Source organism: Pholis gunnellus, assembly GCF_910591455.1.
Source record: "Pholis gunnellus genome assembly, chromosome: 19".
NCBI lineage: Eukaryota > Metazoa > Chordata > Actinopteri > Perciformes > Pholidae > Pholis > Pholis gunnellus.
Window position 1 is genome coordinate 19,630,690 of NC_136546.1, and position 19,499 is coordinate 19,650,188.

At 40.5% G+C, this 19,499-nt stretch overlaps 2 protein-coding genes across 2 annotated transcripts; one reads left to right on the forward strand and one right to left on the reverse strand.

Moving 5' to 3' along the window:
- Nucleotides 1–7,874: 7,874 nt before the first annotated feature.
- On the reverse strand, nt 7,875–13,830 carry pex3 (peroxisomal biogenesis factor 3). Its single transcript, XM_079180342.1, has 12 exons — nt 13,671–13,830; nt 12,414–12,545; nt 12,231–12,312; nt 11,756–11,799; nt 11,537–11,658; nt 11,240–11,306; nt 11,069–11,123; nt 10,694–10,832; nt 10,518–10,588; nt 10,296–10,418; nt 10,023–10,119; nt 7,875–9,678 (listed from the first exon to the last, which is right to left on the reverse strand). The coding sequence occupies exons 1-12, from the start codon at nt 13,741–13,743 to the stop codon at nt 9,595–9,597; spliced, it is 1,089 nt and encodes a 362-aa protein (XP_079036468.1). The 5' UTR covers nt 13,744–13,830; the 3' UTR covers nt 7,875–9,594.
- A 725-nt stretch (nt 13,831–14,555) lies between these two features.
- adat2 (adenosine deaminase tRNA specific 2) lies at nt 14,556–16,369 on the forward strand. The gene is made up of 6 exons (XM_079179929.1): nt 14,556–14,770; nt 15,036–15,140; nt 15,444–15,594; nt 15,670–15,776; nt 16,015–16,087; nt 16,273–16,369. Exons 1-6 carry the CDS (start codon nt 14,687–14,689, stop codon nt 16,299–16,301), a joined length of 549 nt encoding a protein of 182 aa, XP_079036055.1. The 5' UTR covers nt 14,556–14,686; the 3' UTR covers nt 16,302–16,369.
- The last annotated feature ends 3,130 nt before the right edge of the window (nt 16,370–19,499 follow it).

Here is a 19,499-nt window from a genome sequence, read left to right on the forward strand (position 1 = left end):
ACATAATGAAGAAAGTTACTCGAAACACAAATTTAAGCACTGAAAAATTGCCGTTAGAAAGTCAGCTTTGAGGCCTCAAAATATGAAATTCATGGGCAAAATGTATATTAAAGAGTTCTAATCTACATATCTTTACACCTCGGTGACGTCAAATGTGACGTGTAATAAAATAATAATTCGTAGGGGAATCAGTCTCCTTCCCTCTGACGCTGTTGTGTCATCATTAAAGTTAAAGTTTAACTTTAAACTTCTGCTAATTCCTCAAACTGCTTCCTGATTCCAGTCTTGATATCAGACCACAGGCACAAACAGCCCTGTTTTTATCTCGATGCGCTCTTCGCTCTGCTAACCATGACTCAGCATGTCTCTCGGTGTTGACACTTTTCCCCAGCAGGGTTTTTTTTTTTGTTGTTGTATTTTTTTAACTTTCCTCCTTCGCTCACATGTTCTGCATGACTCAGCAGATCCCAAAGCTGCAGAGAGAGGGAACATGTGATGCTGCATGATTTTACATCGTCTTTAACATCCTTTCATCATCTCACCTCATGTGACCGTGAGTCATTTCAGCAGCTCATTCCACGGTGTGTTGTTTACTGTCTTGTCATAGCTTATGAAATCTTGCCTCGCTTCATGTAATCTCAGTTCAGCTACTCTCACCTTTCTCACACTGTAATTTGTCATCTTGTAAATTTGGGGCATTTGAGTTAAAGATGAAACATCTTCTCGACAAAATTCAGGTTTTTTATACCAAACTAGTCCTTGAGCAAAAACTGTGAGTCAATAAATCATCTGCCAAATAAACACGATGTCATCTCAAGATATTGTTGATCTAAAGAAACAACAATCTACATTCTATAGATTTAGTCTTAAACCAAAGTGTGTTAGCTGTTCTCTGTGCTTTATTGATTCCTTCCATTTTTTATTCAGATATTTTGTGCGTGTTTTTTATAGCATTGTTTCATATTTTTACTGTTTCTTTTCTATTTTACATTTATATTTCCACAAAATATTTTTAAATTGTATGTCTCTTCTTTTTTGCAGTAATATTTCTTTAACAGAATTTTTGTCATATTTTTATTGTATTTCCTTCTATTTTACATTTATAATCCTTGATCGTGGTTTTTCTAATGTTTTTCATATTTCTATTGTATTTTCTTTGATTTCACATTTAAATTTCTTGAACATAGTTTTAATAGTATTTTTCATATTTTAGTTTTTTCTTCTATTCTACATTTATGTTTCTTATTTTTTGCAATACTTTGTTTTATTTTACTTATTTTAATATCTCTTTTTCCTCTGATGTAATGCACCAAAACATTTATGTGAAATCCTACTTTGAGTATTTGTTGTACTGCATGTTGTCGTCCTTTAACAGCAGTAGTTGTAAACGCACTTCCAGTAGCTGTAGTAAGAGTATTAGTAGTATCAGCTCTACCAGTACTTACAGTTGGAATACAGTACCTTATTAGTAGATATTGTGTCGTAGTAATAATAAAGCCTACAAGTAGCAGAGTAGTAAAATCAGTAATTGTTGGTGTTATAGTAGAAGAAGAATAGAAGTTAGTGACGCAGCAGTAGTGAGAGCAAAAGTAGAAGTAGTAATGAAAGAAATACAAATATTAGTAATAAGAGTTTTAGTTGTAATATAGTCATTGAAATAAATGAAGATAATGATCCCTGGTGGTATATGAACTCACTACTGTCTGCTCCCTGTGCACTAAAGCATGATGAATGTGATGGAAAGATGTCGCTGATGTAAACAAACATTCAGTTGTTGTCTTACCTTAGTTTTAGTCTTAAAAACGTACCTTTAATGTCATGATATGATCATTCATTTCATGATTTGACATTAGTTACCTCGTTTTATCTCATCTCACCTTCTCACTTCATCATATTCACGTGTTACTTTCTTATTCCTCTAAATCTCTTTTCAATTTCACCTCATTCCGTCATTTTCTATTTTTCTATCCATCCATCTCGCTCTACTGCACACGTCTGTGGGTCACTCTGGGCCAATCAAAGGGCTCAGGTGAGATGACATCACCCCCTCCCGATCAGCAGCGTGACCTCAGCCTGCATCATCGTGAATTCCTAACGAGGGGATCTGATGGCATCCAATCGGCGCGGGCCCTGGATTATCAGGTAACGAGGCCTGACGGCACACAGCCAATCACATTTCAGCGCACAGATTACTGCCTGGTGGTGCTCAGGGGGAATCAATAATGCAGACAGACACACACACACACACACACAGTTGCCCTGAGCGTGCCCTTACTACCATTACGGTAGATGACGAAGCGCAGAGGCTTCGAGAGAAAAAGGAGGGACAGATGGACTCAAGTGCGGACAGAAAGAAAGAAAAGTGAGAGTAGAGTGAAAAATAGAAGAGGGAAGGATGATCTCAGTGTGTGATTCATTGCCAGGAGTTGGTCGTGAGTCACCACTCTAGCAGCAATTTAAAAAAAAAACAGAGAGTCTGTTGATACTGAAAACTGTAATCTGAACTGCTGGCTCAGTTCTCACACTGATTATTTAGTTTCAGCCGGTGTTTTTAAAAAAAAAAACAATAATTCCCGGCTGGGTTCAGGAGGACAAACAGGTTTCACTTGTGGGGATTTGTGTAACGCAGCAGATTATCAGACCAAAGGTAGCAGGAAATATGTTTGGTAGCAAGCAGCGAGAAACAAATAACTTTTTGACCCCGTTTCCATGAATTACACAATGATGTTTTGTCAATTTAAAAGATAATTTTGCACGTCAAGAAAGTCTCATTTTGCTGTAAAACTGTTGCCATATAAGACTGAAAATACGAAATAAGAAAAACCACACAGCCAATAGTCGCGTCAGTGACGTCTCTCTCTGAAGCTACGATGCCTGTGTGATGCATTCTCACTCAACAACAAGGTCTTACTCGTTCTTTCGCTTCCCGGCTGATAAAAAGAGACGCTGGATAAAAAACAGGTCAGATAACGAGATACAGCTAAGTTAGCTAGCTAGCCATCTAAGCTAACGGCCATGTTTGTGACATACATTGTGCGAGACGAGAGAAACTACGACAAACCTATGACAAACTGTGACTTCCCTGATCTTTTAAATTGACAAACGGGATACAAAAATCATTATTTATTCGCCATTGACTCGCTTACATATTTTTCCCAATATAAGGTCCCATGGGGGGGACACCAGAAGGGTTTTGAGTTTTTTTTGTCAAATACAGATATGCAATGATGATTGCGGAGTAATATGTATTAGTAAGAGTATTCTTAAATAGATAGTTTGCAGAAGTTTAGTTAACCTTTCGCAGCAAGAGGAATCAATACTTGGTATTTACTATTAAAAGTAGATTTTGTCTAAGATATTGTAAAAGAAATCCCATGATACTTTGTGGTAAAATTGTATTTGTTGATCTGACCTGAATACCTAAAACTAGCGTGAAGGTGAAACCTGCTGAGTCACAGTGATGATGATGACAATGGTGGGAAAGTTTTGGACACACCTGACATGATCATCACACATCCTCGTCTTTCTGTAGGAAATATCCCACTGAGGGGGAAACTTTCAAACACCGACTAGGCCACGTTCCACAGAGATTATGTAAAGACTCGATCACATGATCAGAGATCACATGATCAGAGATCACATGACCTGAGTCACTGTGCCACTCAGCAGGTTTCACAAGGAGGAATTAGAGCTTTGTGTGGCTGGTTTTCCTGGTTTGACTCTGGTGCTAGCAAACATGGTGCTGTTGTATAAGTGCTACCTTAAAAACAATAAAAACAGTTCTTGCTTCATAGTTTGGTTTTGTATTTCGTAATCCCAAAATGATAAACGTGGTGACAGATAGAGGCATTTATTTTGACAGTAATTGTGAAGGGAAACATTCAAAGAGAGTGACGGGATGGCATGCAACAAAAAGACCACATTTGACAGCAAACCAGAGGGACATTGTCATCACATGATGTGCATCTAGTTGTGCTGTAACCAAGATGGCAACAGCAAAAAAACAAAATGACAACAGACAAAAACCAAGATGACAACGGACAAAATCTTTCTGCTGTGAAGTCAAACATTTTTTAGTAGGTTGGGAGTTTTAAATCCTGGCTGCGACCTTGTTGATTGTATCTATTTTTATGGGCCAAGACTGTGGTTACGTCTGTAACACACACAGCAAACAGAACAAAGCAATTATCAATCATTGTCAGAATACGTTTTGTTTGTGTTTATTTTGCACTTTACTTTACTTCTATTTGCTAAAAATATGATTTTGAGACATGTTTTACTGAGTCTGTGCAGTGAGACACTAACTATCTTCTTCTGTTTCCTGAAATTCAGAACAGATGATTAATAATTTCAGCAGAATTTCAACGTAACTCTGCAGCATAACATGTTTTTTTTCCCCCCAAACTCTCTGACAAACAGCTTCCGTCCGTTATAAACTTCCCACTTTTGCAATGTGGATCACAGGTTAAAACGTGATTTTGCATCATGCAGCCACTCCAACAAACAGGAGCTCAACAACAGGGGGATTTCCAGCTTTGTGCCACGAAACCGGCGCAATGACAATCACACACTGTAGAGAAAGAACAAACAGCACCGCGACAAAAGTTCAAACTGTGACACTCGCGGTCGTCTAATGTGAGCCGAACCTGTTTTTGCAGTGTTGAACGTGACTCTGCCCGGCAGCGCTTTAATGGAAAAACCACACTCAATTACTCAGCAAATAACGGCCTTTTTTGGGGGGGGGGGGAGAGGAACAAAGGCTCCATTCTGCCACTCCTCATGAGGCTTGTTTATGTGGGGACTTCGGCTCTATTTTGGGTCGTAAGAAATAATTTCATCAGCACAACGTTTTAGTATCAGACCATCAGCAGAGGAGTGTTGTCAGCTGACTGGCAGCTCTGTGTTGAAACTCTGAGGAAAACTTACACATCACACACACTCTCGCAGTGTTGCAGACCACATGGCATTTTTTAATCATGTGGCTGTTTGTTAACCAGCTGCCAGACAAAGTGTGTGTGTGTGTGTGTGTGTGTGTGTGTGTGTGTGTGTGCTTCTGATACTGGGGACATTTCGTTCAGTCCCTTTGTTAAAGGGCTGATTCAGGGTTGGTCGGGTTAAGGGTTAAGAGTCTGGGGAATGGTTTATTTCAATAAGGGTCCTCACAAAGTCAGTTGACAAAGTGACGTTGTGGGGACCCGACTCACGTTCGGGGGGAAAAACCGCTGGTCCCCACAACGTCAACCAGGATGGTTTTATGTGACGTTTAAGGATTAAGTTTATAACAAATGTGTGAGTCTCAAAGGCACTATAATGATCAGGTGAGATGATAATAACTCCTCCTATGAAGACATATTTTATATTATGAAAAACTGTATTTTATTTATTTATTATCTGTTCATATAGCAGCCTCCAGCTATGGAGTAATACGACTTTTATCCGATTACAACTACATTAGTACAGTACAGTGTTTCCAGACCAAGAAACTCTATGACTTCATTTAAATGTCTCCAGAATCTTTCATCACATTAGAGGATGGAACATTTACAGATTCTTAACGAATAAATCTCTTACTAAAGTATATTATAATATATATATAATATGACAGCGGCTTCTTTCTTTTAACCATTTAATCTACTCACTCACCAATAAAAAAAACACTTCATCTCTCCTCCTTATAAGGTAAGGTTGTCAGAGGGTCGGTGGAGACGATGATGTCATCTTTTGAGTCACACTGAATGTCATTATGTGTTCAGTCTCACACACACACACACACACACACACACACGTCTAAAATTACAGTTTGAATTTAACTGTTTTAAACTGATTTGTGATTAAAATTGTGTCAAGTATTTGTATTAAAGATAATAAATGAATAAAGTTGATCGGTGTTTTGACTCTTGAACGTCTCTTTTTGTTTTCGGTGCTGCTGATACTTTTCCTTTTTCCACTGTTTGCACTTTCGCTCTGATAAGAGCTTTCGGCTCAACGGCTCCTTCAAAGTTGCACAAGATCTGAATTCGTCGCCACTGTTTCCTGTTGGGTCAAGGTTAACGGGGAAATCTGGGGAATATTTTTGCTCTATTTTTTTGTAGCAAACGGACAGAAAATACAAAAGCATTGAGCGCATAAATCAGTTAAAGAATTCATCGGGACATCCAAAGGATACATCCCGGAGAAGATGTTTCCTTCGGACTGAAGCTTTTCGTCCCCAAAATGAGACCTCATATTGAAACCAATACTTAAGAGTCATTCAGGCGTCAACCTGCACAATCAAACATTTCAATGAGGAAGTTCTCTCAAAAGGTTGACAAGGTGATAAATAATCCTGATATGAAGAGTCTGAGCTGCAATATTGAAAATGAAAGCATGATGCTCGACTCATATCACTAACAGGTTAAACTCCAACACCAACCCTGTTCCATGGAATTCGGTGCAAACATTCATGTTCCCATCAGCTGCAAGTTATGCTTTATGTTTATTGCTAATTAGCAAATGTTAGCACCATAAATGCTTTTGCACGCCGAAGGTGCATTCACGTCAGTTTATTCTCCCATGAATACTTTCACACAGAACCCAAAAGCAACGGAACAAGGTTGTGTTTTTATTTTTTTTTAGCTTTCGCACAGCGAAAAAAAAAGGCATCAACCAATCACGTTGTGCGGAACGAGTTGAGTTGCGGCCATATTCCAAACCACGACGACAAACATTAAGTATTTTAACGTTGACAAAGGCAGCACAGACCAGATCCATACCTTTCACAATAAAAGCCCTAGACATAGGAAATGGAAGAGCTACTCACAACTGGGGGAATAGAAGTTTAAATAAAGTTTGTGTGGTGGTTTAACAGTTGCAGAGAGATAATGAGATAAAAAGCATTAAATATTAAACAATTTGAAGTTTAACTTCGTCAAGGTGTGATTGACATCTGATGTTAACTGTTAAAAAAAACAGTAGTTTTTCGAACTGCTAAAACAGTTTGAACATTTGCATGCACACTATATAAGTAGTAGTTGTGACCAATGGGGACGCAGCTTCAGTGTAGTTTAACGCTCCAGTTCAACATTAATTATGTCTCAGCATCTTCAACATCTGTCTCACAAAACAAGCAAAAGAAACAAACATAACTGAACTCGTCCTTTTTCCCCTGTGGTTTGAATATTACATTTTGTAAAAGTGTGTTTTCATATAATAATCAAACAGATGACTGGTTCATGCATTACAATTCCCTTTAGTTCAAAGAAAAGCTTCTTCTCTTGCACTATCGTCTCGTTTTCTTCGGGGCAACGCGTGAAGTAGTTCCCGTCAAAACACAACACAGGGAAACGTTTAAATATGGGGAGTTCCCATCCTTCATTTATGTCCAACATCTCAGTTAATATCAGCCAATTAATCCAAAAAATAAAGAACAGCACCCACATGGCTCACATTACGTTTCTGGGTGTTTTTGTCCTTTTTATGTCCCTGATTGAGAGAAATCTGTCTCATCAATCTAAGTGTAAACTTTTATTTCAGCACTTTGAGGAGTTCTGTTTCATGATGCGATTAAATAAATAGGAGTTAGTTTCTAATAGAACAGCTGGAGACGTCACGTTAATACTAGAATGGAAACACACGCACGCAGGTGGACTTTGATATTTCCATTGTGGAATATTGTTTCTGTCAATACCTAATTAACGTCCTCATCTGCTGACTTGTTATGAGTCAGCACTTTAACAGCACAGTGGTTATTTTCCAGTAGCTGTGCTGCTGCAGTGTGGCGCCCCCTGCTGACACAACTACCTGTTGAACATCTTTATTAAAGCACAGAGGGACCGAAACGTGTATATTTAAATCATACTTTATTATCTCTTCAATACATTTCTACAAACATACATGTTAGCTTTCATTCAGGATATTTACGCTTCAAAAAGGCGCAACATCGATTATTATACAGAGATTTACAGCCTCACTGTTTCTCATGTGAATCAGTGAGAATCAACGTCACCTGATGCGTTATATTAACGTTACCGTGGAGGAGCTCGCCGTTCTCTCCACAAACATGGTGCATGCACTTCATGACTTTGACTTTGCTTCATTCATTTATCACTTTGGGGTTTTTTTGGGCCCTTTTCTAGCATCAGAACTGAACTCATGAGCCGAATAAAAACCCGAAGAAACAATCGTCAGTTGCAGGTAAAACATCAACTTTTCCTTTAAACCTCCTTATGAAGCCAGGAACACAGAAACAAAGTAACGCTCTGAAAAGTACTGCAGGTATCTGGATGATGTAAATGAACTAATGAAAGTAAAAAGTTCATATTAGTAGTGTATGAAGTGCTGCGTGTTCTCCGTGCTCGACACGCACACAAGCTTGGTTTAATCAGGTGTGTTAACGAGCTGTTGATCAGCTGAACACACCTGATTTAAATGAACTAATCAGATGTGCGGCATTAAGAGCGAACAGGCTTTCCACCGTTAACCAAGAGGTCCCAGTTCACTTTGGATAACAGTCTTAAAAGAAGTCACATCCGTACAAATCCAGTCACAGAAGCGGTGGAAACACATCGAAGGATTTCATTCCCAAAACAATATCATCTCCCGTAGAGAGAAACTAATTATTGTGGCCGTTAATGTAAAACGTTGGATGTCGTGAGTTCTTTTAGGACGTAAACCAGCCTGTAATAACAGCACCGTCAAGGACAGAATCACAAATATATCAAATTTGATTTAACTTAAAAAACAGGAGAAAACATGTTTGGAATGAAGCCCTTCATGTAGAGACAGAGGAGGACAACGCAGAGGGATTCACACACCAGCGACACCTGCTGGGCAGAAAGAGGAACTACAGCATTCAACAAAACACTGACGGACTGAAAGCAGCTCATTTATAACTCTGCATCAAAACTGCTCTGTGGTTGTTTGTTGGATGGAAAAAGATCGCTGCTTTCTGAGGTCACCGCTTTGACTACATATTTAATTTGGAATCAATCAACCCCACTATGACATTTTGATCTCTTTAACTGTTTTTAAAAGTTTGAATCTCCCAAAAATAACCTCCAAGCTGCTGTGGATTTTCTCCATCGTGACAAGAAAAATTATAAAATGTAAATGAACTTTCTTTCTAGTTTAAAAACACTGAATTTCAGCAGAAAACCACAGCGCCGTGTATCAACCCTTCTGATATTAAAACTGGAACCTTCAAAAACTCACCACCGGTGATAGAAACCTAAAATCTGTGGTGAACATAATAAAGTGACGCACCAACTTGTTTGAAGTAGAACAGCAGCGAGCGATCCTTCACCTCACTTTGACCGTCTCAGGTTAAATAAGACGAGGGTTAACCACAGGCTCTGCTGTGACGAGTCTCTTCTTCTTCTTCTTCTTCTTCCTCCACCGGGTTAATAATCCATAACGGCTTCTTATGTCTGCCGTCAGAGTGAAACGTCCGCCGGGTTCTGAGGAGAGAAGTGTCTCACAGAAAGGAAGGAGGGAAGAACAGTTCAAGGTTTTCATCATTTCTGTTTTCATCCCTCTTTTCTTCCTCTTGAATTCTCCTCCTCCTCCTCCTCTTCCGCCTTCTCCTTCTCCTCCTTCTCCTCCTTCATGCGTGGTTGATTATTTCTGCAGCTCCTGTGGAGCGCTGAACGTCTCATAGACGTTGGCCGCAAACTCCTTCACCTGGTCGTTCATCAGCAAGTCCTGAGAGAGAGACGGTTACAGACGAACGGTTAGAGACGGACAGTTAGAGACAGACAGTTAGAGACGGACGGAGAGTTAGAGACAGACAGTTACAGGAAAAGACCGGTCGTGTTTATTCTGCTTTGGCTGGATGTGATTTTTAAAGTAACTTTAAGTTGTGTGACTGTTTTTTATACGATGACAAAAGAGTTCTCATATTTGTTTTTTTAAATACTGAGCTGAAACACTACATTCTGATAATAAAAGATAGAAACCTAGATGTGACAAGAGCCGCTCACTTTAATATCTGGTTTATTTCATCTTTTAACACAGAAGTAAAGTCATTTCCATGACTCAGCGTTCACCTGAACGAAGTGGCTCGGAGTCTCACTGCAGACGTAGTTGATCTGACCGTTGACGATGGGGATGATCTTGGCCAGCGGCAGACTGACTGCAGACAGACTGGACGAAAGGAAAATTACCTGTTACAACAAATATGAAATGCCTCCGTCGTACTTGTGAGGTTTGAAGGCGTAATTCTTCCTCATCAAGCAGGAAACAATCTTCTTTTGTTTTTGATGTAGTGTGTTAACAGTGGTTCTTATGACCAAACAATAATACATTCATAACCAGCTGACCTATCGGGTGCGAAGCTCTGGGCGGAGTCACCGGGAGGCGGGCGGAAGAACTCGGCCAGGTTGTCGAGAAGACGAGAGAAGCCGCGGTTTAAACTGGCGTTGAGGACGGTGGTGAAGTCTGGACTGGAGTCACAAACACACACACACACACACACACATCAGAACACACACACACACACGTCTACAGGTGAAGAGGGGACCACACAGGTGTAGGTGTGTTACCTGTCCAACATGTCTCTAGTCTCGTTCAACAGTCTGATGGTCACGATATCGTTTTCTGTGAGTCCGCACGCCTGCACACAAGAGATGAGATCAGTTTAAAAACGCACTCAAGATTATTCGTCGGTGAGTTCTGCTGTCATATTTGTTTTTTTATGCTCGTGTGTGTTCGGGGCGACCTGGTCGGCGAGCGCGTTCTCGTCGTCGGCCAGCATGTACCAGGACATCGGGCGCTCCGAGCCGGCCTCCACCTCGGCCCGGATCCAGCTCAGCTGCTGCTCCAGCTCCAGCAGAGACAGGCTCTGCTTCAGGGACACGCTGGAGACCAAACCGGTGACAAGTCACTCCCTCAAGCAGACGGGATTCAAGCCTCAAACGTTTTACATCCGTGTTAAAGGAATTTCATGGATATTTTTGCTGTTGGTTGTGATTCAAACATCGTCTCGTGGGGCTCTGCGATGAGCAGTTTTCACCGTTTAGTGACATTTTACAGTCAAAACAATTAAAAGATGAACCGAAAACAACGCAAATAACAACGAGACGGAGAGACTCACCCTCCCAGAGAGTTCTGCACCGATTTCTTCACTACCGTCGTCAACTCGGTCAAACCTGGAGACACACAGACACACAGAGGTGGAGATTGTACTGACAGACGGACACAAACAAGGTTTAATGAAGGATTGTGTGTGTGTGTGTGTGTGTGTGTGTGTGTCTGTCCATCCTACCGTCTCCCAGTAGATGTTGGATACTGGACAGGTACTGCTGCTGGACGTCTGGAGGAGCCAGAGGAGTCTGAGAAATTTAAAATTTAAAATAATGAGTTCAAAGAGTGAAAACTGATGATTTTATTTCTAATCTATTTAAACATTGTCAGGGAACCAAGAAAAATTAAACAAGTTCAAAAAGTAGAAAGTGAAAAGCCTTCGTGTGGAGGGAATGAACCAGAGAAACCAGAACTCTAATATGTACGTCACTAAACTTAACAGTGATCTGACGTAACGTCTGACTGGCGCGTTCCTCACCGCGGTGTTCTTGCCCACAGAGTTGTCCAGGTACAGGTATCCTCCGATGATGTTCAGCTGGACTCTCAGCAGAACCACCAGCATGCAGGTGCTGTACACGGACACCATGGTGCGGGTGAAACCTGAACGGGACCAAGTGTCACACGTTTGGGATCAAAACGCTGGAACTCAAAAGTGAAAAGCTTTGTGTGATTATTAATGAGATACAACTGGACTCACTGATGATTTTTAAATCTTCCCAGATTTCCAGCTTGTTGTCTGGTCTGTACGACAACACGTGAGAGAAGAAACAGCAGCTTTACTGCACTTTACACTTTCAACAAAACATGTTGGAAGATAGAAACAAACCCCGTTTTCTCTCACTGTGACTGATGAACATTGTAATGAATGAAACAATCAGAAATAAACTAATTTTCTCTCTTTCAAAGCACTGCTGTCTCTCTCTCTGTCTTTTATTTTTAAGTCAGGAAGTCGGAGCCAAAGAGAAATGTTCTTCCCTCGTCCTCCATCCAGACTAGAGTACTGTACTCCTGTACTTTCAGAAAGTACTACCCCTTCAGACCTGGGGCCCTTTTTTAGGGGGATTTAAAAACATCCCCAGAACTTGTCGAAGCCCGATGAGTTCCTCAAACGTTTCCTCGTCCCTCTGGAGGAAGCTCAGAGGGCTCAACAGTAGAAGGAAGCTTCTACTCACTTGTCCTTGAGGAGCGCAGTGAGGCTCTCTGAGTTCAGGTGATGGACGATGGCTTCTTTCAGTGGAGGGAGCATCGACAGCACTGCAACATACACACACATACACAATGTGTTGAGCCAAGACGAACTCTTAAATGAATCCTGATAATGTGAAGAAGAGGGCTGAGGAGCGTGTTGTCGTTACCGGTCATGTTGCAGGTCCTCTGGTTGCTTTCGAAGTGGAACTGCCGTCTGGCCTGAGCGATGTACTCCGCCGCCTCCTTCTCCTGGAACTCACCGATCTTCTTCTGGGCATATTTACCCAGGAAGAACACTCCTGAGGGTCAGCGCCACATACACAGTATTACTAACTGACATCAAGCGCAGAATATATACAATACACGTAATATACATAATGTACACACACGTGACAATAAAACCCTCAAGCCTCAATCACACTTTGAGATAAAGCCGAGCTGCGTGTAGGGTCACACATTTATATTTTGGGATAAATAAACATAAAACACTGTACTTTGAAATTGTATATTTAAACTAGATCATTGTCACGCAAGTACAAATTAATATTTCTTTTTTATTTAGCCTTGAGACACAAACTTCTTCTTAAACATAATATATAATATATATACATAAATAATATATATTTATTAGTATATAAATATAAAAAAATATAAACATAATATATAATACATATATAATATATATTATAATATATATATAAATAATATATATATATATAAAAAATATATAAACATAATATATTATATTTAATACATATATACTATATTATATATTAATAATATAGTATATATATATAAATAATATATTATAATATATAATATATAAATCTAAAAAAGATATAAACATAATATATAATATATAATATTTTACAACCTTTTTAATTATTTTCAAAGCCTACTGAACGCTACAGAAGTAGATACTTGATTAATTATCACTAATTATTATTCCTAAAACAATTCTCTCAGACAACATGAAGTCAACCTTCAGTTTCCATAAAGCCACGTGACATAAGTTTGTAATCACATTACAGTTACTGGTCATCCGTTTAGTTACATCTAATATTCACCTGACAGGTGTCATCTTCACGTTAAAGGAGCTTAAAGATGAGCTCATATGAACGTCACGCAAGACTCCATTCAAATTTGGGGCAATTTAAAGAGCTCTCGGTGAGTTAAGTCAACGTTAACACCTAGTTGGTTGTCTGAAAACAGCACATTTATGTCTACAATTGTGCTATTAGATGAACAATATACACGCCGAAGTTAAGAGACATACTGCTCGAATGTTAAAAACCTCCTAAAATACATAGATTTAAAACGCACGAGTTTGTGACGTCAAATTAGAACATATTTTCAGTGCAGTCCGGCGTGTTGCTAAAGCTACTAGCTAGTTTAGCTCGGATGCTAACAGGAACACCAGTTACCTCCAAATACAGCTCCGGTGAAAATAAACTTCCTCTTGTGGCGTTTAACAAAATTCCAGACAGATGAAAACATCCTGAGTGAGGGGTTCACAAACTATAACTCTTTTAACTTTGTGCTGACTAGTTCATGGACATGTCACCTGAATACTTTCGGATAGTTAGCATAACTACTTGCTACCATGCTATCTGTCAGAAGTGCCAAAGTACGTCAGGGAAAGTACGGCGGAGTAATTAGTACAGTTTCCGGTTTTCTATTTCAAAATAAAACGCGAATTTGGTCATGTAAAGAACATGTTGAGACAAGCCGATATTTATCGGCTTTTTACTCACATTTCATATATTTATTATTACTTTTTAATAGAATTATGATCATAGTAGTCATATTGGCCTTTTCTTATCATAATCCTATTAAAATCTTACAACAGACTAGATAAAAGTAGAATCTAAATAACATAAAAGTCAAAACAAAATAAGAAATTGTAAATCAAGACAGATACATTAATTATTGTGGGGTTTTTTTCACATAAAGGCATAACATAAAGATGTTTGATACGGGCCATTACATTTTTATTATATAATTAAATTCAATTAAATAATCAACACAATATTTAAAATAAATATAAAAGTAGCACCAAAGAAATTAATAAAAAGCAAAGCTAAATAATATTTACAATTAATAATTATAATTACGTATAATAACTGTAATATTTAATTTTTGAAAAAATATGCTTTTATTTTATATGAATAATCCCTACATTTCCGGTTTACATCCAGCTAACTGTAGTCAGCTTGATGGATCGAAAACATCATCATGAACGTGCCTGTCGAGATCGATTGGTCATGTCTGGAACTGGTCCGTCCAATATTATCTTCCCCCCCACGAGAAGTATGCATGGCGTGTGAATTACAACGAAATAAATTGTAATTACAAATAAAGTAAAGAAATAAGCTAAAACTCCTCATCATACGCTAATAGTATGACTTATATTAAGTAGAGTTACGAAGTAGCAGTTGCCATGGGAACAGAGGAAGGCCGTAAAGAGAGTTTTTATCCGAGTGATGAGGAAATTGAGAAGTGGATGTCCAGCGCCTTCGACATGGTGAGAGATGAATTTAAACTTAGTTTAACTATAATGTATGACAGGAATGTCTTGCCACTTATTTACTAAAGCTAATCTCTCAGTGATACAACTGTCATATTTCCTGAAATGATAATTGTACAGGATTAACAGATTATTTGATAGTGAAAATATTAGTGAGTTGCAGCTCCAATCAGCACACAACGATCATCAGCGACTTGTGCGCTCTGTTAGTTTGCTCTCTTGTCTGAACACTACCTGACCCGCTGTTCCTGTGACGCTGCAGGCCAAAGACGCTCTGGAGAGCGGAGAGGTGCCGGTCGGCTGTCTGGTGGTCTACAACCATGAAGTCGTGGGAAAGGGTCGCAATGAAGTCAACGAGACCAAAAATGTAGGAAATAATTTAAGCGTGTTTGAAGTAACTCCAGCTAGTCTCCTGTGTTTTTATGAGAAGACAATGTCACTATAGTTGTTGTTGTTATTGTTGTTATTTTGGTCATGTCAGTAAAAGCATGAAAAGTCATCAAACCACCACAGTAGCTTGATATTTAGGCTAATTCTTTGGGGCAATTTATTTATACATAGCATATTTAATTATAGGTAAACTGTGTGTGTGTGTGTGTGTGTGTGTGTGTGTGTGTGTGTGTGTGTGTGTGTGTGTGTGTGTGTGTGTGTGTGTGTGTGTGTGTGTTAGGCCACTCGACACGCTGAGATGGTGGCCCTGGATCAGCTCCTGGACTGGTGTCGCAGCAGCAGCCTGGATGTGAGCAGCGTGTGCGAGCGAGCGGCTCTGTACGTCACCGTGGAGCCGTGCATCATGTGTGCCGCAGCCCTGCGCCTGCTCAGTATCCCCCCCGACCTCAGTGTGTGTGTGTGTGTGTATACATTTATGTGTGTGTTGTTCCTTGACCAGCTGTCAGACATCCCAGCGGTCGTGTACGGCTGCAGGAACGAGCGCTTCGGCGGCTGTGGTTCAGTTCTGGACGTCTCCTCTGCTCACTTACCTGAGACCGGGACCACGTTCAAGGTGTTTGTCCCCGGAGTCTTCTCATGTGTGTTTGTTGTTGTGTTTTATATGTGCGTGTGCGTCTTGTCCTTTTTAAAAGGGGACACACTGATGTGTTTGTGTGTTGATGTTTGTGGGAAGCGAAGGCAGATTAACACCCGTGGTTTCAGAGCAACATGTTCAACTATCACACATGAGTGTCCGCACACCTTTGGTCTTATGAGTGTGTGTGTGTGTGTGTGTGTGTGTGTGTGTTCAGTGTGTTTCAGGTCACAGAGCAGAGGAAGCTGTGGAGATGCTGAAGACTTTCTACAAACAGGAGAATCCAAACGGTGATCAGAGATTCTTCTCTTTCCTCTCGTCCTCTGTTCATCTCTCTGTTCTTGTCAGACGTTTGTACCTGATGATGCTGTTTTACAGGAACACCTTTCTTTTATTTACCGTTCCTTCACTTCCTTTTCTTAACTCTTCTCTTTTCTTCTCCTCTAACACTATCACCCGTTCTTGTCTGTTTCAGCCCCGAAGGCCAAAACAAGGAAGGACTGAACTCTTCGAGACACGTCGGTTCTATGTTTTAATTTATGTTTTATTGAATAAAAGACATTATAAATCATTATCATCGTAAATCATCGTTGCTGTTCCACCGGTGTGCCACCAGGGGGCGCAGCGCTAACTCACCCGCACAGCTCTGATCTCTGTCATCTTGTTTTATCAACTCTTAGAGAGGCTCGTGATGCTGCCATTAAAACAAAATGATCTTCAGAAAGTCCAAATATTTAGCAGAGAATGAAACATTTTAATGTTCAGTTGTTGAATTTCACTTTTCATAACCTCACAGTTGTTTGTTCTCAAACTGCAAATGTGAAACCACCACTTCCTGTTTCATTCTTCTGAGAACGAGAGAACATGTGAGAAACAGCGAGGAAGAGTGTGTGTGTGTGTGTGCGCTTCTCAGCAGAAGTGACCTTCACAACTGCTCATATAACACACACACACACACACACATGCTGACACAATACAGACTCTGTCGTTTCACTTCCTCTCACACACACACACACATGCTGTGGTATGTGGTGTGTGTGTTCACAGTATCTGCAGCTGGGAGGAGTTGAGAACTATATGTGTGTATATGTGATCTGTGTGTATGTGTGTGTGTGTGTGTGTCTGTATATGTGATCTGTGTGTGTGTGTGTGTGTGTGTGTTCCAGGTGTCCGGCTGTTGTTCTCCAACAAAGCGAAGGAGACATTTTAAAATCTTTTACTCGCTCGCTCTCTTTATCTTCAGTGTTTGTTTCGCTGTTCTCCACTTCCTTCCTTCTTTTAGTGGCTGACGACTTCCTTCCTTCCTTCCTTCCTTCCTTCCTGCTTCTTTCCTTCCTTCCTTCCTGCCTCCTTCCTTCCTGCTTCTTTCCTTCCTTCCTTCCTGCCTCCTTCCTTCCTGCTTCTTTCCTTCCTTCCTTCCTGCCTCCTTCCTTCCTTCCTTCCTGCTTCCTTCCTTCCTTCCTGAATTCATATCATATTCTTGCCTTCTTTCACCTTTTTACATTTTTTACTCCTTTCCTTCAGTTTGTTTTTCTTTTACAGTTCCCCTCTTTCATTCCTTCCTTCCTTCCCTTATTTTTAATATATGTTCTTCTTTCTTTACTTCACCTGTTTTCTACTTCTTTTCCCCTCATTTCCTTTGTTCATGCTCATCCTCTTCTTTCCCTCCTTCCTTCTCTCCATTTTACACCCCCACTACTTCTCTTCTGGTTGTCCTTCCTTCCTTCCTGTTTCACTTGCTTTCTTTCCTTCTTTCATTTCTTCATTTACCTCCTTCCTTCCTTCCTTCCTTCCTTCCTTCCTTCCTTCCTCTATGTTTTATCACATCAGTCTCTTCCAGTCCGTCTTGTTAAACTTCCTCTTCACACACACATCCTCTCGTAAACAAACATGAACTCATCACGTGAAACAGCTTCACCATAAAAAGGCTCGAGTGCTTTCATACTTTCAACATATTTACTCTTTTCTGTTCTATGACAGTTAAATAAATAAACAATGTGGTCCAGCTCCTCTCTGCTCATTAGCATGTAAATATATGCTAATTAATGGAGAGCAGAATATTCCAGAACGTTTTAATGTGTCACCTCCAGAGTGGAGGAGTTGACGTGTTAATGAAGAGCGCACACACACACACACACACACACACACACACACACACACACACACACACACACACACACACACACACACACACACACACACACACACACACACACACACACACACACACACACACACACACACACAGGTGTTAACCACTAATGAACAGTGTTGTGTCAGACTCTCCTCTCCTAACTGACGGTAAGAGGACTCACAGCAGACACAGGAGTAAAAGGTGGGGAGAGAGAGAGAGAGAATGTACTAAATTGGATTTGAAGTTTGGGGTTTCCATGGTGACAAGAGAGCTGGAAAAAGCAGCTGGGAGGATTGGCTAAATTGTAAAAAGACATTTCTTTCTCCCCGGTTCGTTGCTTTGACCCATGTGTGTGAAATCCATCCGGTAAGAGAAACTGAGGCCGGAACATCGATTCCCCAGATGTCAGCTGATCGGGGAGAACGTCTGAGAGACGCAGAAACACTCTGTGGAACAGATCTCACATGGAACAAGGCCTCCTTCATTTTAAACAAAGTACGAGGAGACATTTTCTACACCCTTTGCTGTCACTTCCGGTAATTGAGTCACGTGGTGTTGGGGAAAGCAATGAGGATATCAGCTGTTCAGCAAACAAGAGTTTGCAAATAAAACCGCAAAACTCAGCCACTGGATCCGTGATTCATTGACTGCCAGCGCGTCCGCAGGTTAGTCTCCTCTACTCGGCCTCTCGATAGTCTCCGACACTACTCTTGATTATAATCAAGCGCCTCTCTGATAATAAACACGAGATAATTGAAACAAAGCGTGCCGGCTTGCAGGAGTAGCACTGAGCTCTGCCCCGATGCAGGTTAACTAGTAGAAAGGTGTTCTTCAATATTCAATCAGTAGAGTTACGACATAAAGAAGTCTCTAAAGGGCTGAAGACCTGAGTTTATCTGTTGAAACAAGGATCAGAATGAAGTTCTTCACCTCTCTCAAACCCTTTAAGAAAAGGATGTAGTCTACATCCTGATCGGCCAAGAGAGCTAGCTAGCTAGTTAGCATTTCCTGTAACCGTTGTAGCATTAAAGCATGGTGGGATTAGCAAGCAGGCTAACTAGCGTAGCGGACAGGTGGCTTGTTAGCCTGTCAAAGCATGGTGGGATTAGCAAGCAGGCTAACTAGCGGACAGGTGGCTTGTTAGCCTGCTAGCTTGACGTTTGATGCCACGCTAGTTACAAAAATGTAAACTTACAGAGTTGGCAGCAATGTGCTCTCCTACGCTGTGACACGAGTGCGTGGATGAAGCTTTTAGTTACATTCGGCTCTCCGTGTTAACGTCACTACTCAACTGCTTCGTTCATTCGCTGCTGCAAAACGTCACCTCAGTGAGGCCGCGACTTCCCGAAAGTCGGTTTAGTTCGTGCAGAAGTATACGGTCCCAATGGCTACCGGACACATTCAAGTGCTACGTTGATTTAAATGGGAATAACCGTTCTACTCCCGACAATCCATCCGTCATTTGTATTTTATTTTTGTGGAACCGTAGAGAACCTTTGTTCTCTGATGCGTCAGTGTAAGCTCTGCTGATTTGCTCCTCTGGTGTTTTAGTGCGTCAGACTTTGTCT

Bases quoted from the DNA above. Each gene is read 5' to 3' on its own strand.
- adat2 (XM_079179929.1), top strand. From the start codon at position 14,687: ATGGGAACAGAGGAAGGCCGTAAAGAGAGTTTTTATCCGAGTGATGAG. The intron at 15,595-15,669 runs GTATCCCCCCCG...ACCAGCTGTCAG, and splicing joins CGCAGCCCTGCGCCTGCTCA to ACATCCCAGCGGTCGTGTAC. The intron at 16,088-16,272 runs GTGATCAGAGAT...TGTCTGTTTCAG, and splicing joins CAAACAGGAGAATCCAAACG to CCCCGAAGGCCAAAACAAGG.
- pex3 (XM_079180342.1), bottom strand. From the start codon at position 13,743: ATGTTTTCATCTGTCTGGAATTTTGTTAAACGCCACAAGAGGAAGTTT. The intron at 12,313-12,413 runs GTAACGACAACA...TGTATGTTGCAG, and splicing joins GAGGACCTGCAACATGACCG to TGCTGTCGATGCTCCCTCCA. The intron at 11,307-11,536 runs GTGAGGAACGCG...TAAATTTCTCAG, and splicing joins CTGTGGGCAAGAACACCGCG to ACTCCTCTGGCTCCTCCAGA.